The sequence below is a fragment of the Gallus gallus genome, chromosome 3, assembly GCF_016699485.2.
Source record: "Gallus gallus isolate bGalGal1 chromosome 3, bGalGal1.mat.broiler.GRCg7b, whole genome shotgun sequence".
NCBI classification, from domain to species: domain Eukaryota; kingdom Metazoa; phylum Chordata; class Aves; order Galliformes; family Phasianidae; genus Gallus; species Gallus gallus.
In genome coordinates this window covers 87,280,337-87,302,902 of record NC_052534.1, presented here as the reverse complement: position 1 = coordinate 87,302,902, position 22,566 = coordinate 87,280,337, and the positions used below count along the sequence as shown (strand labels likewise).

The 22,566-nt window shown below is 36.9% G+C and overlaps 1 protein-coding gene across 1 annotated transcript in view; it reads left to right on the top strand.

Annotated features, from left to right (window-relative positions):
- HCRTR2 (hypocretin receptor 2) overlaps positions 1–22,566 on the top strand; it is a 33,591-nt gene that overhangs the window by 2,462 nt on the left and 8,563 nt on the right. The window contains 3 exon segments of the mRNA NM_001024584.1: positions 9,911–10,089; positions 11,732–11,975; positions 18,783–18,898. Of these exon segments, the coding sequence (NP_001019755.1) occupies positions 9,911–10,089; positions 11,732–11,975; positions 18,783–18,898 (539 nt within the window).

Below are 22,566 nucleotides of genomic sequence, written 5' to 3'. Positions count from 1 at the left end.
TTAGATATTAGTAATGAACTACATTCAAGCATTCTGACACTTAATTAACAGCCAAGGTAGAAAGCCTGAACTTTGATTGACATTTACTGGGCTTTTGGCTGATCTGCTCTGCAGGAGTCGTCCTGCTAATAGTAGCATAGAGCAAGGTCTGCAATGCTATTTAGCTTCCAGTTTAATTAGGAGAGTTGACATACACTGTCCAAACTGCTGCACAACCAGCTAAAATGAAAGATGTTAGCAAGCCTCTGTGTTTGAACGCAGGTTTGATTACAGCATTCAAGTACTTCACATCAGCAATTCTTGTGTGTGCCCACTCTAGCTGCTCACCAGAGATTTCACTGGAAGTCACTAAAAAGGAACAGATGTGAAGAAGGTTTTAAGACATTCAGATAAACTGAAATGATGGTGATAACATCAGTATGTTTTGTCCTATTTTCTTTTTCATTTAGTCATGATTTATCAATAGAAGCAGAACAGTCACTGAGGGTGAGGACTTTCTGTCCAAAGCATTCCCTTACCATACACAGAAACAAAATCACAACTTCTTTGCAAAGCTAGAGAAAGCCAAAGTACTTCTTAACAGCTGACTTTGAACTAATTGTCTATTTCTTCTTTATTTAAAAATATGCTTGAAATAGAAATGCAGGAAACTAAAGAAGGAAAGATATATTTAGGATGCCTGGAGGTCTCTGGTTACTGGCATAAAGATTCCTCATGAAGTAGTTGCAGCAGTTAAAAACTGGAATAAGACTAAAAGGGATAAATAAGTAATGCCCAGCCGCACAAATTCAACTGCAATTACACAGATAAAGAGTGGGAACATTTCTCATTTAATGTATTTATTCAAGTAGGTCAGAACTTTTCTAATGAAATGTTTTCCCTCAGGGAACTTGCACTCATCAAAACCAAATGGTACAGCGGAGATCACTTGATATGTTCAAAGAAAGGACACAACACAAGCAGCCTTCTAGTGTCCTGCCAACCGATTGCTGGCTCTCTTGGCACTCTCCCTGCAGTTGGCAAGAGCTGAGAGCCTCAGCAACCTGCCAGCACCCAGCTTGAAGCTCTTCAGCACTTCTGTGGGTTGGAGACCATGCAGAACATCAGCCAGAGGCCTCAGAAACCTTAATTATTCACAGAACCTAGTGATATTTGTTTCTCTTTCCACCTTAGAATGAAATCCTGCCTAACTGACAGAGAACTAGTCTTCTCTGGATAGTTCTATTATTTTCCGTCTTTTATAATAATCTCTTCTGCCATGTTATGGGGACATCTGTACAGAACCCAACTGTGGTCCTTTCCTCAAAGAGTTCACAGTCTGATTCATAAACTCAACTGCATTAATTTGATGTTTACTTACTATTATTTGATTTTTAAGACTATTTTCTTTCTGAGTGTAGAAGAAAAATCAAATGTATGGTTTTAACAACAAACTTCTAGTCAATGCTATCAATAGGCAACTGTAATGTCTCAGCAATTGCTGTGTTATTACTCCCCAGGTGTCTGGAGAATACTGAGATCTATGCATACATGCATGTGTTGGTAGAACGGGGTGAGCCATGTACTCCTGTAAATGATGCCACAGTCTTCGTAGAATTATAGAATCATAGAATGGCTTAGGTTGGAAGGGACTTTAAAGATCATCTAGTTCCAGTTCTCCTGCCATGGCAAGAGTTGCTACCCAATAGGACAGGCTGGTATCCACAACTTCTCTGGACAACCTGTTCCAGTTCTTCACCACCCTTTGAGTAAGGAATTTCCTCCTAATATCTAACCTATGTCTCCTCTCTATTCATTTAAGTGCTTTCCCCCTTGTCCTATCACCCCTTGTAAAGTTGGTCCCTTTCCTGCTTATAAGCTCCCTTCAAGTACTGAAAGGCTGCAAGGAGCTCTCCCTGGAGCCTTCTCTACTACAGGATAGACGAGCCCAATTCCCTCAGCCTTTCTTCACAGGAAAGGTGCTCCAGTCCTCTGACATTTCTGTGCTCTTTCTGTAGACCAGCTCCAACACTTCTACATTATTCTTGTGCTGGAAGCCCCAGGTATGGACGCAGTACATCAGATAGGGCCTCATGAGGGCAGAGCAGAAGGGGACAATCAACTCTCTCTCCCTGCTGGCCACCCCTCTGATGTGGACCAGAATATAAAACAATAGTTCTGCTGTAAAATTATTTGATGAGAAAGGAGGAGGACTGGAATCAGAACAATTGGGAAAGTACCCAGTCTCAATGGTCAGAAACCACCAAAAGGTACTGAAAAAGAGAAAAAACTGTATTCCTTTTCATATGGACTCCCATATCCTGTTTTATTCATAGCTGTTCTTCATAGTAATGTATGTTGGTGGTTTTTTTTACTTTTGGAACTACAAGCACATTTTAGAAACTAAAACTTTAAGACTCATCTGCCATCCAGCAACTGCTTTCTACAGCACTGCTGATGAAATATCTGCTGTCTGATATTATTTAATATACCACAGGCTTTGACTTAAGTGCTGGATATTTCAGCAGCTCCTCCAGAAGAACAAACTATCAGTCAGTAGTCAGAATTCCCATACTTACATGCATTTGACATATTGCCTAGGAAGAAAATAGCAAACTTTATTGTTGCTTCTTTTTAATTTTGTGTCATTTTTACTTTCAAGATGTCCTCTTGATAAACATGTGGAACTCTTTTAGAAAAACTCATCTAGTTTAATTTTACATTCTCATAGCTGTAGGACTGTTAGGTTTGAAGACCAGATCTGCTATTTAGTCAAAAATCAGATGCAGCCTTGAGAGTTATAGGGCTTCAGGACATGTTGCCTAGTGTTGACGAGTGAGGTTTTGAAAGAATCATGTACACATGGAAGAAGGAAAATAACTCATCATGGCTTTTCAGCCTCTATCCAGCTCCACAAGACTTCCAAAAACAGTAAAGCCCAGTCTACCAGGAACTGAACAGGGACTAACACACCTTTCCCACAGTTTTCCTAATTCAATTTCATTTTATGCTGACAGATGCATTTTGAAATATATAATTTGAAAGTTGCCCAGCTTTTCACCTCTGGAGCTCACTTTGATTTTAACAAGCCACACAGGTTTAAATTTGGATCATAGTGAAGTGTGAAATTTTTTATCATAATATTATGTGCACAATGACAGCTGCATTAAAGGTCCTTCCATCTCTAACATGAAGTGTGTGTAAGGATTTTGTAGGTTTTTATCATTGCTATGGATAGACAAATAAGTATAAATGTATCTCTGTGTTTGGTGGGGCAATTTAAAGCTGATCAGTCTGTGTTAATCCAAGTAGTGAACTCTGGAAACTGTGTGAAGATAACTTCTGCTTCATTCAGAACTGACCAAAACTAACGTATTTGGCAGACTGTGTGCACAGTTAGCTAACCTTCCAGTAAAAACTCCCATTCCATTAGACTGTTAATTGCCTAAGATTATGTAATGCAGCTGAGTTAGAAAATGAATTCTGTGCCAATTAGATGATTGCGCTATTACTCCCAATTGTAATTTGTACAGATAAGCTTCCAGCAAGCAGAATTTAGTTCTTATGTTCTTCTCTTGCACTGTAATAATGAGGCAGGATGTAAAATACAGAAATGGACAGCCAACAACTACAGCTCATAATTCCTTTTAAAAGCCAGCACAGAATAGAGCACTTGGTAACCTCAAAAGTTATACTGCTGCTAACTGTGCAATGCATATGTGTTTGGGTTTTTTTTAATGTAGACTCTCACTGTCTTCTGTGAGAGTCAATAGTACATTTCAGCTAGGCTGACAATAAAGAAAATGTTTTACAATTACATTTTTCCATTGTTATTCAGCTATATGAGTAAGAGCAAGTCTTCCCTTCCCTTCCCTTCCCTTCCCTTCCCTTCCCTTCCCTTCCCTTCCCTTCCCTTCCCTTCCCTTCCCTTCCCTTCCCTTCCCTTCCCTTCCCTTCCCTTCCCTTCCCTTCCCTTCCCTTCCCTTCCCTTCCCTTCCCTTCCCTTCCCTTCCCTTCCCTTCCCTTCCCTTCCCTTCCCTTCCCTTCCCTTCCCTTCCCTTCCCTTCCCTTCCCTTCCCTTCCCTTCTCTTCTCTTTTGGATAGGAAAAGTGGTCAAAAAATGAAGTAATGTTTGAGTTCAGAGCTTAGTAGTGGGTAAGAGACTGACAGCATAGGAAGTAAATACCATCTTTCTATTCACAGAAGAAATTTCTTTGTTTTAAAGCTTTTGTTCTCACTGCCAATTTAAAAAAGCCCTAATTATATGTCCTCTGAAATTTACTTAAAGTGCTTCTCCTCCCTTAATCAAGATCGTCAATGAAGTTATTGAAAGACTCTTAGAAAGCTTTCCTAAAGTAAATAAAATAAGCTTGTACTTAGACACCCAATTTTTAGACACTTATGTTAAAGCAGAAGAATTCTCCATCAGGAATAGAACATAATGAAAGTAATTTCAGTGATAGATTTTTCTACCAAACACTATGCATTGATTTATTGTTTCAACAAGAGCTCTGGCAGAATCTCATTTTGTAGCTTATCTACTCAGCCTTCACATCAGCTTGATCATGTTGATAGACACTCCACCACTGAGGCTTTGATGCACAGTAGTGTCATCACATGCAAAAGAACAAGGGAGAGATTTCACTGAGTCCTGTAATACTCTAAGTTGGAAGAGACCCAGATGGATCATTGGGTCAAACTCCTGGCTCCACACAGGACCACCCAAAAATCCATGTGAAGGACCAAATTTTGATGACTAGTGCTTATAACCACGTGACTTCTTTGTGGCCATATTTTTAGTCAAAAGATTGTGACAATGAGTTTCTGAAGTGAACTAAAGCCATTGCAGCTTAGCATAATGGAGAAAAAGATATAACACTTCATTTATACTCAGCGGGAATTTATCACAAAAAAAGAAAAAAAAAATGAGATAAGACATTGTGCCTTTAATTGTGTAAGGAAAGATCACACATTGCTGATTGCAGAAATTATGTTTTTATTTTGACCAAGTAGTCCCATTGGAGGATGACCCATTAAATGAGGTTGACAAGACTTCTGGAGTGTTTGGAAAATAATTTAGGTCTTCTGTAAGGCATGAATTGACAGCTGAACCAGCTATTCACCAATGGAAGGAGAGCAGCATAGTGTTTAATGTGCTCAAGACAGTGTAAGTCTTCCAGGAGGCAAGCAGCTGCATTTTATACCAGCTGGAGCCTCTGTATTGTTTTCATATTCATATTTAGATACAATGAGCTATGCTCATTGAATAGGTGGAATTACAGTCTCTAATTAAAATGCCCTGGGGCACAAAACCAACAGGGATTCAATATGAACATGAAAAATACTAGTCTAAACCTCTTACCACGTTGTCTTATCCTCAGAACTATGAGGTATATGAAGTTTTCTTGATAGAATAGCAACTTTCTTAAATTTTAACTCTACTTTTAATAGTTCTGTTTAGTCCTTCTGGATACTTTCCTGTGAGCCTTCGGGGGGTGGGGGGGGTGGGGGTGGGGGTGAGGGGGCGAGGGATGCTTGGAGTGTGAGTGCTGAAAAAACCTTCGTTAGAGCAGATCTGCCCTCAATGGGGAAAGCCTCCGCAAGTTTTCCCACGCACTGCCTGCCTGACAACACGAGCTAGTTTGCAGTCTTTCACTGACACTGTGTGGCCGAGGCAAGAATAGCAGTCGTTTTGGTTAAAACTCTTCTTCTGAGCCTCGTGGGGGAAAAAAAAAATAACCAACAAAACAACACAAAAGGATCTGCTTCCTTGTTTTTGTTTGTGGAAAAGTTATTAACTGGAACCTTTAATAATATTATAAAATAAAAACTAAAATACAGAAATTATTCAAATAAATAAGGCAGGTAGTTAAGTTCCAGTACAGTGTTCCCTCAGTCTGGGAGCACAATACAGGAGATCTTTCCTCAGTTCATCTTCCAGTTTTTTATTGAACTCGTGAGCCTCTCTACTTCACTGCCCATGTTAATGCATGTTCTCCCACACTCTTCCTCCCCCACATTCATTGCTGGGAACATCCAAGGTTGTGTAAAAGGTTTGGACTTATTCAGAGATGTCTTTACTGGTTCATCGATCTGCTGAAGAGCCCAATTTGGGCCACCATAAGATGCTCTAACTAAACAGGCAACCCATTAAGTCTGTGGTGTCTCCTATTTTTTTTCTTAGAAAGACTGGTGCTGGCCTCATCTGCCATGATTTAGGAGTACTCCTTGGCAAAATCCACCTCCAGTTGAGAACTGTTCCCACCTTTCTCATCATTGCTTCTCTTCTCCAGGGTCAGCAAGAAAGCTGCTGATGTCTGTCATTCCCTCTGTGTAGGCAGACGTACTTCAGTGAGACATGTTTCTCTGGCGTGTTCCTGTAGGGTTTGCACAGGATCTGTGTGCCTTCACTTCTCCATTGAGCTATTTGAGATGAATGGGATGAGAGTGGATAGCATACAAAATTATTTTGCTAGGACACTTAATTACTTCTAATATATTCAATGGCATAGTCAGACTACTTTGCACTCCCATAAAATAATATCTTTTGAACATCCCACGGAGACCTTTTCTCAGTGATCTGCTAGATCACTGGTGTGGCTATGAAGCTGATGTCCAGGGCAACTGAACAAGCTTGTATCAAGCAGTAGACTCAGAAAGACAGCCAGTCTAGAAGGGATACATTGAACTAACTTGCTGTCACTTATACCATTCTGCCCTGTTCAGAGAACTTGAATCAAATCCTCACAGTTCTGCTTAGCCTGGCACTGAAGGAAAGCGTTGTCAGTGTGTGAGCAGGGTGAATGCAGTACTTCAGCCAGCAGAGGGCAATGGGTGGGGGGAAAGACGTTTTTAAATCCTTTCTTTTCAGAGGCTTTTGTAACAGCCTTTCTTAAACATATCATTTTTCGTTTGGTTTGGCCATGTTTTTTAACAGAGTCAGGAAATATGTCTCTGGGAGACTTCCTCATTATTACAGTAGTATGTAAGCATGCTAGTTAAGTTGCTATTGCACTATGCATCACACAAAGAATGGAAAATGGGCTGTGCAGCAAAGAAAGTGTGAGTTCAGACAGGTAAACACACAAACATACAGAAATTATATTCCATTTCTATGTTTGTAAATTATTATTTTTTCACCTTTCAGGAGTCTCTTGTCCCTGTAAGTTAGAATTCAAAGGAATTCAGACCTACTTTCTGTATATTGGTTTTGCCTCCTGTGCACTGCCACTTCCCTGAAAAACACAGTCCTTTTTATTTCCCTGAGGAGCAGCAAGTACTGAAGTTCATCTAAATTCCATATTTGTTAAGCTAGTGTGACCTGGGAGGCTTAGCACAGAGTTGTGAATTAGGAGTCTAGGTTTCTTATCCCATGTCTGATTTACTGTATGGCCTTTGACAACTTCTGTTCTGTGCTTTACTTCCCTTACTTCAGAGATGAAAATTATTTATTCTCTTTTTAGACCTCTGAGGTTTTGTTTGCTGACACTTGTAGAAAGCGTTGAACACAACCTGCAAAATGCAATGAATAGATTTCTGGAATTGTTGTTGTCAGTGAAATAGAACTCACATCAGTTAACTGTGAATTCTCTCCTCTGTTACATGCTGACTGAATCTGCATTGTCATAATGTCTGTTATGACTGTAGTCATTCTATGATTCTATGATAATTTTAGTAATCCCATGCAGCCAGTGGCAGTAGTAAAGCTCTCTCATTTCATCTGATTTGTAACTTCAATTCTAATTATATTGTATTATATTATGTTTTCTCACATTCCACTACCATATTTAGTTAATTACTTTTCTCCTAGAAGCTCATTGTTGCTGTTTTGCTTCTAGACCCATCTTGGGGTGAGCCCCCCACCCCATTTAGTCATGGAACCAGGCCGAACCAGGTCAGAAACACATCTATATCAACACAATAGAGGTTTTAGAAGAAACTTCTATGAAGCTAGTTGATAAAATCACCTTTTCTGAGAGAAATTGAAGGCCATCTCTCTCTTCCTTCTCCCATTGTCCTAAATTACACCAAATACATGAGCCTAGACATCATGAGGAAATGCTCCAATCTTAGCTCTTTCTAAAGGGCTAGTGAGGTCCTGAGTGGGTATTGTGCCAATTTGGATCACTGCAGTCTGACAACAGAGATATGATCCAATCTGAAGAGCATTCACACAGCAGCATGGAGGATGTTTGCAGAAATTCTAAATAATAATAATAATAAAAATCAGAGTTCTGAAGTTGTACAATCTGAAAATAAAACTGAGTAGTGATACAATAACAATCATGATATATCATATCTCATATAGGCTAAGCGTTGCCACAGGGAAAAGCTGTTTGTCATTGCTGCCTGTGTACAGAAATGTTATATAAAGAGCAGCAAAAGAGAAGTAGATTAGACATTAAAAGGTTATTTTCCTTTTATGAAAGGAAATATGGCTCAGCATTGCTGCACATTTAAAAGAGACACGATATTTTCACCTGTAACAGATTTTGAAATGCAAACTTGCCAACGGTGCTTACTGGCGCTTCTTGTGTAGTTGGATTGGTATAAGGACTTAAGCAAGACAAGATTTGTGAAGAAATATATTTTATTAGAACAACTGATATTACCTGGGAGTTGGGCAACAAGGCTTCAGGCACAACATGCTTCTTAGGCTCTGAAGAAGCATCTGATCACAAGAACTTATGTGACTTCAAGGCTCTATTTATTTTTTTTTCCAGCTGTTTAATAGTTTAATAAGAGAATGGTTAAACTCTAGCTGATTTTGTATTATAGCTCTTGAGAACCCTTCAAACTCTTTTCTGTGACATTCAGTGATCTGTTTAGTATTTCTAAATTAAGCATAGTGCTATATCCTGACAGATTAAGGAGATTTCAACTCTTCATTTAGATTTGTATGATAGATGAAATAATGTTTACAGAAGTATCTTTGATATACAGTTAACTGCACTGTTTTCTTACGAGAATTATACTGTGTTATTTCAAGAAAATGCTGAATATGAGTCTTTAAAGAGCTTTTGGTGAATCTAAAATGTTTAAAAGCTATTGATTGTTACGACTTCTCAGGGGCTAACTATTAAAATTATCACAAAATCTATTTTAGGCAAGTTTCTTAGACTCAATCTTGACATTTTTAGTGTATTAGCTTCTGAATTTATTTCATCCATGTTAAAGAAGTGATTTGTTTCATCTGAAAAAGCCTTTCAAAATTGAAAAAGATAAAAAGAGAGAAAAGACACACAAAAAATTTCAAGGCACATCTTTTAGAGTATCTTCTACATACTACTTTCAATTACAATAATCATGGTCAAAAATATACCACATTTAAAGTGCATTGCTCTTAATACTGCAAAAAATACATTCATTTAATTACTTCAAATCTTAGATATCTTTTTTTCCTAGGCAAATGCTACAGATTCTCTGCAGATGCAATAGACATTTTATGTCCAGCAAAATAGTTTCTTAAATTGTTCTTTTCTTGATTCATTTTATAAGACTCCATGTAGCAGTTTGAGTCAAGCTTCACAATAGCATAAGAAAAAGATAAATCTTTACAGAGGTGGATATGTATTGCCATAGAATAGAGCCAACGGATTAAAATAGGCATGAAGAATGTTGCGAGAATAGGTAGCGAAAATAGTACTTGAAGTACAATAAGCTATTTTATTATACATTGGATGCTTTCCCTGCTGTGGTCTGTGGAAAACTACTCCTTGTTTATTGAGAATCTCCCTACATGGACAATTTTTCTTTTTCTACTCTAGAAGCAAACACACAGCTTCTACACCAAACAACATACTCAAATGTTCTGTCCCCTTATTAAACAAGGGACAACGTTTCCTTAATTCCAACAAAAAAAAAAAATGTTTTCCTGTTTAAACGTTCCCTAAGACATTTCCAGCTCACTAACTTCTCTTTCCAAATTCAGTTTGTATTGCAGTGTGGAAGAATCATCACATGCGAACAGTCACCAACTATTTCATAGTGAATCTATCTCTGGCTGACATTCTGGTCACAATTACTTGTCTTCCAGCAACTTTAGTGGTGGACATCACAGAAACTTGGTTCTTTGGGCACCACCTCTGCAAAGCAATTCCCTACTTACAGGTACTATTCTACTGTGTTTGTATACATGTTGTCCATGTTACAAAAAAGAGAAAGAGCTATAGTATCTTGCTTATGGTGATAATGCAAATCTGTCACAACTACTGAAGTAGATAACTCACAATACCTACAGATCATGAAATCACTGTTCCACTTGTGAATAAATTTGTGCTTAGCAAATGTTGTTAGACTTGGGCAATGCACCTTCTGGATTGTTTTAACAATTCAGAAGAGATATGAAACAAACAAACAAACAAAGCCTGGTAGTAGAATTACGTACAGAATTGTACTCTGTAAGGGGACCTAAAAAGCTACACAAGTATTCAGGACATAGAATCTGAACTTCTGAAGAAGCCTGAAGGGACTCTATGCCTGCAAATGTTTAATGACTTCTTTTGCTTTCTGTAGAGGTAGTCTTAGTGTCCTGGGAGCCAATCATATTGGCTACCTTTAATATACTTGATCAAGCCTTCTGTCTCATTGCCACTCATTACCAATAGACTTAAGTAGTTATGAGATCATTTGCACCAATATGATTGACAGATAACCTTTTCTAAGTATAGCTGTTCATGTGAACTCACTGGGCATACCAGGGTGGCAGCCTAATTGGCCTTTTAGTCATTATAAATCAAAAGAATTAAATATAACTCTGAATGCATGTAGGTGATCATCTCTGTGCCCCAAGCATGATCTGTGTTTTCAGTAGAGACCTGCATGTTCAGGCCGAGAACCCTCATTGTCAAGGGCAACAGTTCTCCAGCAAGTATGTCTTCTACTGGATAGCACGAAAAGCACAAAACTTGTTTCAAAGCCTCCATTCTAATGGGAGAAAATCTGAAGAGAAAATGAAATGATCACTGATCACTGAACAATAAAACCAAAGTGATAGGTTATTTGCTATACTGAATAGAAGACTAAAATCACATAGTCTGCTTTAAGTTCATTGGTTTGTTGTTGTTTTTTTCTTTCATGAACATCTAGATTTTCATTTTTCCTTTGAAAAATGAGAAAGTAAAGCAGTACTATTGATAATCAAATACAGCAGAAAAAAATAAAGCACATTTAAAAAAATTGTTCATCAAAGAAGTAATGATCTATCTACTTGACCATGTTAGAATAAATTTTTCACATATTTTGCAAATTCTAAGTTGCATACATGTATTCTTTCAGAAACTGACTGTTACTCCTACTCTGGGTAGAATCCTAATATGTGCACTGTATACAGATGTAAGATATAGAAATACAGATATAAGGGAAAATGTATTTACTAAGGGGGCAGTAAAGCACTGGAACAGGCTTCCTAGAGAGCTCTCTGATGCCCCACACCTGTCTGTGTTCAAGAGGCATTTAGATAATACTGTTAATAGTATACTTCAACTTTTTGTTTAGTCCTGCAGTGATCAGGCAGATGGACCTGATGATCTTTGTAGATCCTTTCCAGCTGAACTATTCTTCTCTATTTGATTCTACAGTAGATGAGTATATTTGCTGCAATTCCATAATAAGTGACTTAAAGCAGAGTCTTTTTCTGAAAACAATTTTCAGTTAGTGTGTTCAGATAGAAAGCTAGGTATGTTGAAAATTGAAATCATTTTTAAAACTGAAAAATTACATTTACATTTACATAATATTTCCTTTTCTTCAGACAGTTTCAGTCTCTGTGTCTGTACTAACACTTAGCTGCATTGCTTTGGATCGATGGTATGCAATTTGTCACCCTTTGATGTTTAAAAGCACAGCCAAGCGTGCAAGGAACAGCATTATAATTATCTGGATTGTGTCCTGCATCATAATGATTCCTCAGGCTATTGTTATGGAGTGCAGCAGCGTGTTCCCAGGATTAGCCAATAAAACCACCTTGTTCACAGTGTGTGATGAACACTGGGGAGGTGAGTGTGTCATTGATCATAAAGACTGAATTTTTCCTGTTGTTATGTAATAAAAATATCAGAATGTATTAAAATGCAGTCAAGTTGCATAAACATACAACAATGCTCATAATTATATAACCTTTCCTAGAACTACTGTTTTTGAAATACTCTGAATTTTAATTTTCTTTTATACTGCTAAGACTGAAAGTACATTTGAAACCAAGTTTAAATGAATGAGACTGCCTAATGTCTTGGCCATTTTAATGCTTACCAGAGGGTAAAAATATTCCCATTCTTAAATGCTTATGCTTACATAATTCTCAGTGACTGATGGAAGTTGCAGGTTTAGAGAATTCAGTCTTCAGAAATAATTACACAGAAACAGATCTTCTATTTGCCTGATATACTGATTTTGCTAATTGATAATATTTAATTATGTCTTTATAGATATCTCCTGTGATTTCAGTGCAATTTGCATGTTATAACAAAACTTAACAGAGATGTCACGGATATGGGGTAGCAAGTTAGTCTACAGTTTGAGATTTGTCATGGGAAAGATAGTTTAAATAACTTTAATATTATAATCAGTTACAAATTATTCTATCTGGGAAGTGATACTCTTCCTATTGAGATTAAATTTGAATCTAACTAGTTCTGTATTTGAATTCAGATGCAGGAAGTCGTAAGCATTGCCTGGGAGTATCTACTTCCATTTTGTCTCAGTTCACATAGCAAGTTGTGTAAGACACTCATTTGAATGGTTAATGGATTCAACTCTGGTAGGCCTTGGCATAACTCCAATGGTAATAGAGCATATGCGTTACATGCTATCATTTTGACACTGGATATAGTGACCATCAGTAATACCATTATTCACACACAGGAAAATAAAGCCAAGTTTGCCAAAACACATGTGATTGTTTAATAGCCTCAAGATATTCTATAAAACAATTGTATTCTCCATCAGAGCTGTGTCTGTTGATGATTCCAGTCCTGTGAACAATTAAGAAAAAATGCAACTTGACCACTTGTACTTAATTATTTTGATAAATAAGTTCAAGCAGATTGAACTGCTGAGGGTTCTTCCATGTGCTATTCTGACAGTTCCTCTTCTGCTAATGGCCACTGTATGGCCATTATGAAATTAATGAGAAGACAATAGCTTTTGCATTCCCTGTTCTTTATCTCCTCCATCCTCGTTAGTACTCTGGGACAAGGCAATGAGGCAGAGATGGCCATTAGCTAGCTGGATGTCATTCCAGACAAAGTTCTGCAGAAGGTTAAAGCAAGACCCTGTTCAGATGGGAGTATTGTACTTGGTGTTTTATTGGAGTGGCACATTTGTACTTCTAGTGTTCCTCATTCACCTACAAATTTTGAATCCTAATCTGCAATATTTTTTGTGACTATTTTCTTTCACAATATTCACTCTGAGTACAATATGTGTCCAATCATTTTAGAGTTATTTATCCATGCCTTCTTCACCTGAAGGTTAGGTAGGAAGCAAAGATTCTTTTAATCAACCTAGGAATTGAAAATGATGGAGAGCACTGTAGTTAATTAGGGTGTCAGGAGAGTATCTCATCAGGGAACACAATCTCAAAATTTCCAGATCTCCATTGGCCTCTTCTTGGTCAACAGGAAAATTTGTCTTTCAGATTTTAATCCACAGTAACTGTGGAACTATTTCAAAGACTGTCTCATTCAGTACTGAATGAGAATAGTTGCAGCCCACAGATACATCTCAGCGGAAGTACCCATAATATAAAAGCTCCCAGACTCTACTATAGTGAAGTGTATATATCCAAAGTGAAATCTGTTTCTCTTCAGGTGATGTTGTTATCCTTTACTCAGACATTAGGAGAGATGAAAAGGGGAATAGTAAAGGCAAGCACTTGCCTGCAGAATTGAGTTATTTTTGTGTGTGGATTCAGGATTGAAGAGTCAACACTCCAAAATATTTTTTTTTAATTGATATTGAACATAAAATGAAAATAATTTCACATTTAAAATCCATTAAAGTTTTCTGAAATGGGAAAGCTTTTCATTTTACTTAAAGACAACAATTCTATTTTTATCCTGATACCTTTTCAATGAATTATTCTTCTAGTGATAAAGCACCATTATTGCTAGTTATTCTGCTGGTGCATTTCTTATGCCTATAAAAACTAATCCTCTAATCACTTAGTAATAATAGCTTACCTTAGTAACTACAGAAGAGGACCTTTCTGTTTATTAAGTTACAAGTAGGTTCTCAAATCATGGAATGTCTTAGTAAATGTAGAGTTAACTATTTATTAACCATGAGAATAAAATATAATACATCCCTTTCTGATCATGCAGAATGAAGTATAATTAGCCATAAATAATTTCAATTCAATTTGAATTGTCTAAAGAGAGTTAATTGGGCCACTGCATAGGAGATGCAATTTTTCTACGGAGAATCTGTGTTTGAAATCACAAAGGCCCCCAAATAGAAAAACAAAACTTGTGCATAACAGGACATCAGTTTGAAAGCATGGGTGAGCATTGCAGCCAGAAGAATGACTTAAGAGCTAATATTTTCCATGAGAACACATACATTTTTTCTTGGGTTTTATTTTGCCATTTTGACTATAAAGTATCTAAGTTGAAAGAGATCTAATGAGGAGAAGGTTGAAGGAGAAGGAAATTTGTGTTCCTAGGAAGTCATACTTGCAAAGAGAGAGTAGATGTGATTGAAACTGCGGACACTCAAGAGTAAATTCTATAGGAGAGTGAAATCATGTGAAGAGGAAAGTGCTTATATTTGAGTGTTAACTGCTTCATTTAGAACTGAAAATAATTTCTGTTGTCTAAAATTAAGATACATCTAATGAAATCTTTTCAGAGTATCGTGTGCACCTTATATCCCAAGGATGCTAAGCTGTGAATTGTCAAGGCTGAAATTTTAACAGGAGGTGCTTGATGACACTTTCCAAAGTATTTCAGAAGTCTATACTAATTCTGGGAACTCAGGGCCATTGAAACATGAGGTGCTGCAGGGGACTAACAGACAGGAGGATGTCTGGAACAGTCCAGGAAAACGTCAGAGATGCCAAAGCAGGAGACAGCACTGTACCCAGACTTAGGTTCAGCTGCTGAAATCTGTACAAGTCTGGTGAGTGTCTGGAAGGTCTGATCCACACTGTGACACTTGGGCTCCTAAATGGAGAACAAATAGTAGCCACTCTGACAAATAATAAGATTTCAAACATGTGGTTGGACTGATGTCAGTGACTGCAAATGGTGTAATAGTTCAGTCTAAAACAAGACTCAATTTCTTTTTAATTGCTTCTGGCATTCCTGAATATAAAATTCACTGCCAATTCTAGGCTGAGGGTTTTTCATTTTGAGTACTGTCTAATAACAATATTTTATTTGGGAATGCAGAAAGATCCAACTCACTTAAGGAGCCAGCATTGGCCACAGTTCTATAATAGTCTGTAATTGCTATGTGCTGAATTTGATGATAAAGTGCCAAAATAAAAGAAACATATATTAAAATGAGTTCATTATGTGTCCAAGCCAGCTAACCACATTCTCTTAGAGCTCTTCGTGAAAACGGTGTTAGCCAAAGTGCACTAGCCAACCCCTTTGCATATGATAGAAAGAATACAGAGATAATCCTTTCCAAATACTGTATGGTTGAATGGAGACAAAAGGAAGACTTTTTGTTCCATTTCCTCCTGGATTACTCACAAAATAGTACAAAAACATATTGTCTTAATTCTGGAAAATAACATAGCTGGAAATTGCATTGTTACATGAAGTTTTGTACATCCTGTATTGCTACCTGGAGTGTAGAAAAGAACAAACAGACCCCGAATGTTGATCAATGCTGTAAGTTATTTAAGAGCACTGTGCAGCAATTGAACAGGCACAACTATATTCCATAGTGTTAGAAGCTACTCGAGTTAGATATGACCTGGAACAGCATGTGAGTGATACTAAAAATGCAAACAAACTATGTTATTATGTCCAAACTAAATGTAAGGAGTGAGAATGTCTGAACTATATTAGGTAGTTTAAAAATGTAGAAGTTAAAGCAAAATGTAAGGAACATTTTAATGCAGCAGGAAGCCAGATTACTGTGAATACTAAAATCATGCTTGGCATTGTGATGGATTGATATAAGCTCAAGAATGATACAACTGCTTTGAAAGGTTATTTTAGTATTTAACTAGTTGTAAGTACTCTGACACAGGAACACAGTTTGAAAGCAGCTGTGTTGTGTAATGTAATTTTCTCTGCTACGTGCAGGTACTTTCTAACATTTTTACTTATTGAGCTTCATATTTAAAGTATACTTTTTAAGCTGTTCTGCTCCTGCATATTGGTAAGTCCAAAAATGCATAGACATCTTCCTGACATTAGAGAATCTGGGAATGTTCCATGGATGCTCTAAAAATTGATAGTCCTGCTATTTTTCCCTATTCTGTGGGAAGCTGACATGGGTACCAATTTAATAGTGCATTTATGACTGAAGGGAATATTTTCTTTGCTAACAATAAAACCTTTTGAGTCTGGTTGGTTTTCAGTTTATATGTGTACATATATTCATATATAAAATTCTGGCAAAATCTGGAAGATGTAGTTTTAAACTTATGCCTGCTTAGCAAAAGTCTGGGTCTGTAACACAAATCTGAGAAGAAAGCTTTAGAATATAGTCTGAAATTTGTTTAGTTACCCCTGCAACAGATAGAAGAAAACTTCAGCAGATTGGTCATTTATCAGGTGGAGTAATCATGCTATATGGGAATGCCAATCCCACCTCAATTTCAGTCCCTGTGACTATTTGTTTTCTTTTTGTCCCATTCTCTCTTTTCGGTGAAACAGTAGCCAGTGATGTGAGAATCATTAATTTCTTATTAAAGTAAAGGTTACTCTGGCTAAGAATTATCTTGCCCTATCCCACAGTCCATTAAGTCAGTTGTGGATGGCAGAAACAGCTTTCTGCTTTAGAGTAAGAGGATCAGTGGTTCCAATCAGGCAGCTGATGTATTGCCAGGTCCCACAGACTGATTGATGCTCTCATTCAAGGAGTCTGCAACTCACTTGCTTGATAAATGAACAGTACCCCAAACACACCCTTCCTCCTCCTTGCTGCTGTGATTGTCGAACAGCTTTAAAGCTTTTCATTGGTTTAAGAAGCTAAACAGAGTCATGCTTCTTAGAGAAAAGTTCTACAAAGAGCTTTGCTGTGGGTGGAGGAGGGACAGTTTTCCTTTGATGTTAAGCAGCTGGCACTTTCCAGGTGGCTAACTTCAAAGGCAAGTCTTAGGATTTTCCTCCAACCTGGTTCATCAGTTCTTTGTAGATAGTTAGGCTCATTTAATGTTTCACTTCACTTGGAATGGTAAATTGGAAGCCATAAACTCCAGATGTCCTTTTAAATATGCACTGTCCTTCCACCTGAATGGGGCCTGGCTGCCTGCAGAGCACTGAGGAGGTGGGTGGCACCTCCTTCTGAATAGCAGGAATGTGCTTTCAGCTCTGACCTCCTGTGATCCCAGTAAGTCACATGCCTTCAGTTTCCTCTTAATCTCTCCGCTTGTGGAGCCTGGATGTCAGTATTTCCCTGTCTGATTGGTCCATGGCGAGGCTGCATTTTCTGAAGTACAAAAACAATTTAACAATTTTGAGATCATCAGAAAGTATACAAACTCAAGTTACTGCTAAATATCAATGAATCAATCAATAAAATAATTTTTAAAAGGACTCAAATGGCCTGCCTCCTACAGGGGTATTCACAAGAGCTAGTAGTTGCAGCTGTTCAGGTGAAAGTTAGTAAGTTGATTTGCTACAGGGCCTCAAAGTAAGGCACCAAATTTCTCATCTGAACTGTTTGAACACATATCCATCAATGCTGTGAAATATCAATGGCAATATTTCTACTGCCTTCACAAGCAGTGACCATGAGCAAGATTTTGCTCATTGCATGCTGTGGTATATCATTCCAACTACACAGCAATTTTCTATTTCCATTATACAGAATTTTTCTAATCAGCTGGCTCTTTGAGGACTAACACAGAGTATGGTCAGTGTTTGAGGGTGAGCCTTAACATGGCATTACAGTCCTCACTACTATGAGAGTTATGGCCAAATCTGTTTAGTCCTCGACTGTTCAACCTCTTAGGCATTCTCCTGGCTTGCAAAGGGACTTCTTACTTGATAGAATGAACAGTCTTAGTCGCTTTGAGAGGCAGAAAATAATTTTGATTCACTGAAATTCTCATCTTATGCAGCTTTGGTTTTCTTCTGTTTTTTTAAAGTTAAAACTACACTCAACAGAGTTTCAGCGGGACATCTCATAATTTTGAAACACTGGGAAATTTCAGAAATTAATATAATCACTCATTTTTTTATTCTAGTTCAAAATGCAATGCATTAATTATTATGCAATTTAACTGCTCATACAGTGCAGAGTTTTGCTACATATTGTCACTCTACATAATGGTCATTTCTTTTCCGATTCTAAAACTAAAGACAATTCCACAACTTCTTAAAAGTGTCAAAGATGAGGCAGCTTAAAATCAGTTAGTTATTGCTTAGATAATGCAGTGTTCACTGTTTTAATAAAAGCAAAACTTAAGAATCTGTATGTAAAGAAATAATGTCATAGGAAAGCAATGGGCAGGGAAGCAATTAAAAAATAAATACTGATAATAAGGTTACTGGATGCATCTTCCATTAGTATGTATTGTGTTTGAAATACACATGGATACCTGTACGAATAATGGTACAAAGTAATTTGACTTGTACTCATACTTAAATACACTTTTCTTTTTTTAACTATCTTTCCAGCTGAGGTTTACCCCAAAATGTATCATACATGCTTTTTCCTGGTGACGTACATGGCACCACTGTGTCTGATGGTGTTGGCCTATTTGCAAATATTTCGCAAGCTGTGGTGTCGTCAGGTAAGTCACTTGCATTAGTTCTCTTCGCTTGCTTTTATGACCATGGCTGATTCTCACATGAACCCTTTTTCTATATATGCTCCATGTTGTCACATAGGATCTGATTTACATGGATTTTTAGATTGTCACCAGGTCCAACAACACTGCTAGCTTACAGCCACCTTGGATAGAAAATGAGAATTCAAAAATGAAGGCAGTCAGGCTGAATGTAAAACTCTTCTTGTTTGAGTCTGTGAAAGGCTTCTGTGATGGACAGAAGGAGAGGAAAAGTCAACAGAAAGACTGATTTTAGAGAGTAGAAAGAACTCTTACATCTCTTACACTGTATCTGAAATACTGAAAAATCATAGGTGATCGTATATGGTGGTTGTGTACTGCTAAATTCTTCTGTTCTGGCCAAAAGTTAGAATAGTCAGTTCCTCATTTTGTTAATAGTTTGTACAGCTGCTTTTGTATTTTTCATTCTGTAAAGTCACAGTTTCAGGGCAGGTCCAGTCTGAACAGAAGTTGGAAAAGAAAGTTCATCTATCAGAACTGTGAGATTGGAATTGTCTGATGTGAGCCATGTTAACCTGGCTAACATCAGTAATGATGTGAATTATTGAGAAATAATTGGCATAATTTATGACATGAACATCTAGTTTTTCAATTTTCATTTTAAAAATATAGAAAAGTTAACAAAAACATAATATATATATATATATGAAACAATCAAGCATACAACATGCAAACCAAAGTGGTACAAATCATGTGAATTATTTCAGAAATGTTTTTCCTCCTCCAACATTTTGAATTGGTGTCAGCTTGCTTGAGAATAATTTTTCGGATGTGAACAGTGCCATAATCTATCATGCATCTATCTATGGTTTCTGTCTTCTGCTTTGTCCAGTTTTTATCTATAGCTGTAGCCTCCCACCACCCCCTGCCCCATCATTCTATGAAAGACAATCAGTTCGTCCTATTGAAGAGATAATGCAAGATACTCCCTCTCAAATGGCCTTGACAGTGACTGTCAGGACATGGACATGAACCCTTTCTCTTTCACCATTATGTCTTACACTGTCTGAATTTGAGAGTGCCCTGGCCAGTGTATATTATCTACCATATCAAGAGCATATTCTCATTGGCTCAGATGGAGCTACTGTGGAAACCTTAAGTGGATTTCAGATTTCTGAAGATAAATATGCTTAAAAATTAAAATCAAACCGTATAGTGACCAAAACAAAAACCAAAAACAAAACAAAACAAAACAAAACAAAAACCCTCTTTCAAATAACTAAAATATGAAAAACAAACAAACAAACAAAACCTGTCTTGATGGCATTTTGATATCTCATCAGAATAGGAATTATTCTCATTTTTAATACTGTTTGGTTAAACTAGAGTAAAATCTAGCTGTTTATCTTTGAATTATCATTTTTACTTTTAATTTCTTATGTTTAGAAGTTTAAATAATAAGTCTAAATAGTAAGATAGTTTCAAGACAATAATCTTCAGTAAGGAAAAGGCTTTGCTGGGTTACCTCTTAAATGAAGTTCAGTCTCACATAGCCCTAAGATGCTGTTTATTGATGAATAATTATCTGTGACATTTTCTGTCCTGTGGTGCCCAATGATCTCACCACCATATTCCTTAACCTTCTCTTCTGTATATTTTCTTTACAATCCTGCTATAATCTGAAACTGTCTGTTAGTTTAGTTAATGTAAGCAATTGTTCTTAATTGGAAGGTAGTTTGAAAATGCTAGTTAAAGTTCAAAGCAGAAGATGAGTTGCTGGAAACAAACGATTTTGGTATTTTTGGTTGTTGTTGTTTTTCTTTTCTTCAGTTATTCTAGTTGTTCTGTTTCTTCTTCACAGTATTTCCTCTCCCTAAACATCTTGTACACTAAAATGTGTACAGGATTTTTTGGTGGCAAAAAGACAAATACTGTTATACACTTAGGACTGTCAGTGATGTGAAACTGCAGACACCTTGTTTCCTAGCTTAGGTGATAGCAGTATGTACAACAGTCTGCAGTAAGTAAAATTAAAGCCACTTCACATCTATTAACAATTGCAAGTTGGCTGCAGACGTCAGGCATTTTATTAGGTGCAACAGGTGTGCCATAATCAGTCACGTAGAGCAAATTAATGCAGTGCTGTAAGTGTATTATTTGATAATATCTTCAGTTAAGCATGATGCTGTTTATGAGAACTTTAGTTAAATATGGTGATCTTGTTGCAAGGTGCAATACCTTCCAGGTGTATGTGATAGAAAAAAACACTACAATAGTAGATTCCTTCTATGCTTTACAGTTTTTCTAAAGGTTCGTCGGTGCTTTGTTTGTTTGTTTGTTTGTTTTTGTTTGTTTTTTAAATGGAGTGTTTTGTGCATACTAACATTCAGATGACCAAAGATAAGGGAAATTTACAGAGTATCTTTACTGTACTTTGTACAAGAGCTCTTAAAATTACTGACTGTGTCTTTCAGGCAGACCTTCACATATAAACTTTGCAATCTTTGATTTAATGATTCATCTGTGCAATCATGCCACAAACACTAGGATTTTTAGTAATTTATTTTATTTATTAGAAAGGAAGTAATGACTTAGTGACAGTGTTCTCTTGTGGATTTTAAATGGATAAAAAGTGACATCTAAGCAAATAAATAGGACTGAGTGGAGTTATGGTAAAAGTGTTGATACATAATTTATATTATCAAGTCCTGTATACTTGGTTTTATTGATGTCCAAATGCATTGACACTAAAGTTTTTTTTATATTAACAATCAGAAACCTTGCCCATTTTTATTTTGGCAGCTGAAAGACACCTTCCCACTCTTCACAAGCTGTTCTTACATTTGGGGAGACTGAGTTTACTTGTAAATCCCTTGGTAATAATTTGAGGAGATAGAGGAAAGGTGCACCTGAGAGTAACAACACAACTTTTTGTACTTGTATACTACACAGCTAACTGTATAATTGATTCGGTAACCAAAGCAAATACTTGCATTTTACTAATGTGTTTATACTCATACATATATAATACATGTGTGTGTTTATCTAAATATAGATTTGTAAATCTTTCTGTATATGCACACCCCTCTGAAGTGTTCTGTCCCTTAGATGGTCCTGGTTCAGCATCTATGGGTAGATGGCACTTTTTTCTAACAAAATTCTTACTTTATCATTGGTTATTGGACTATCAGTAGCAAAGCCCACTTCTTTGTCAGGTAAAGACAGAGATTAAAAGGGTAGATAGGTAGAAATAATAGAAAGGCTCTCAATGCAAACTTCTGAAGATTTGTCATTTTGATGTACAATATCATTGTACATTGTATACAGTCCCTACCTGTGATCATCTCTTGCTATTGAAGACTGCTTATAGAACAGAAAAGCTCCTTCTACCTGAACAGACCATACATACATGAACAAGCCATGTATGCAGTCATGTCTAATGTTTCTGTAGAAATAGCCATTCACAATTCTGACTGAGTCTACTCTAATCTTCTTTGAAATTGCATCTATTAAGAAAGATGGTCACAGAACTCTTCCTGTGAATCTTCAGCATCATCAGGAGGGTCAGTACAGATTTAGCTGATTTTTTACTGCTTATATCTCCATTATCTCATGAGTTCTTGCTACAAAAAAAAAAAAAAAAGGTAATTCAGTATATGAGAAAAGAAAGG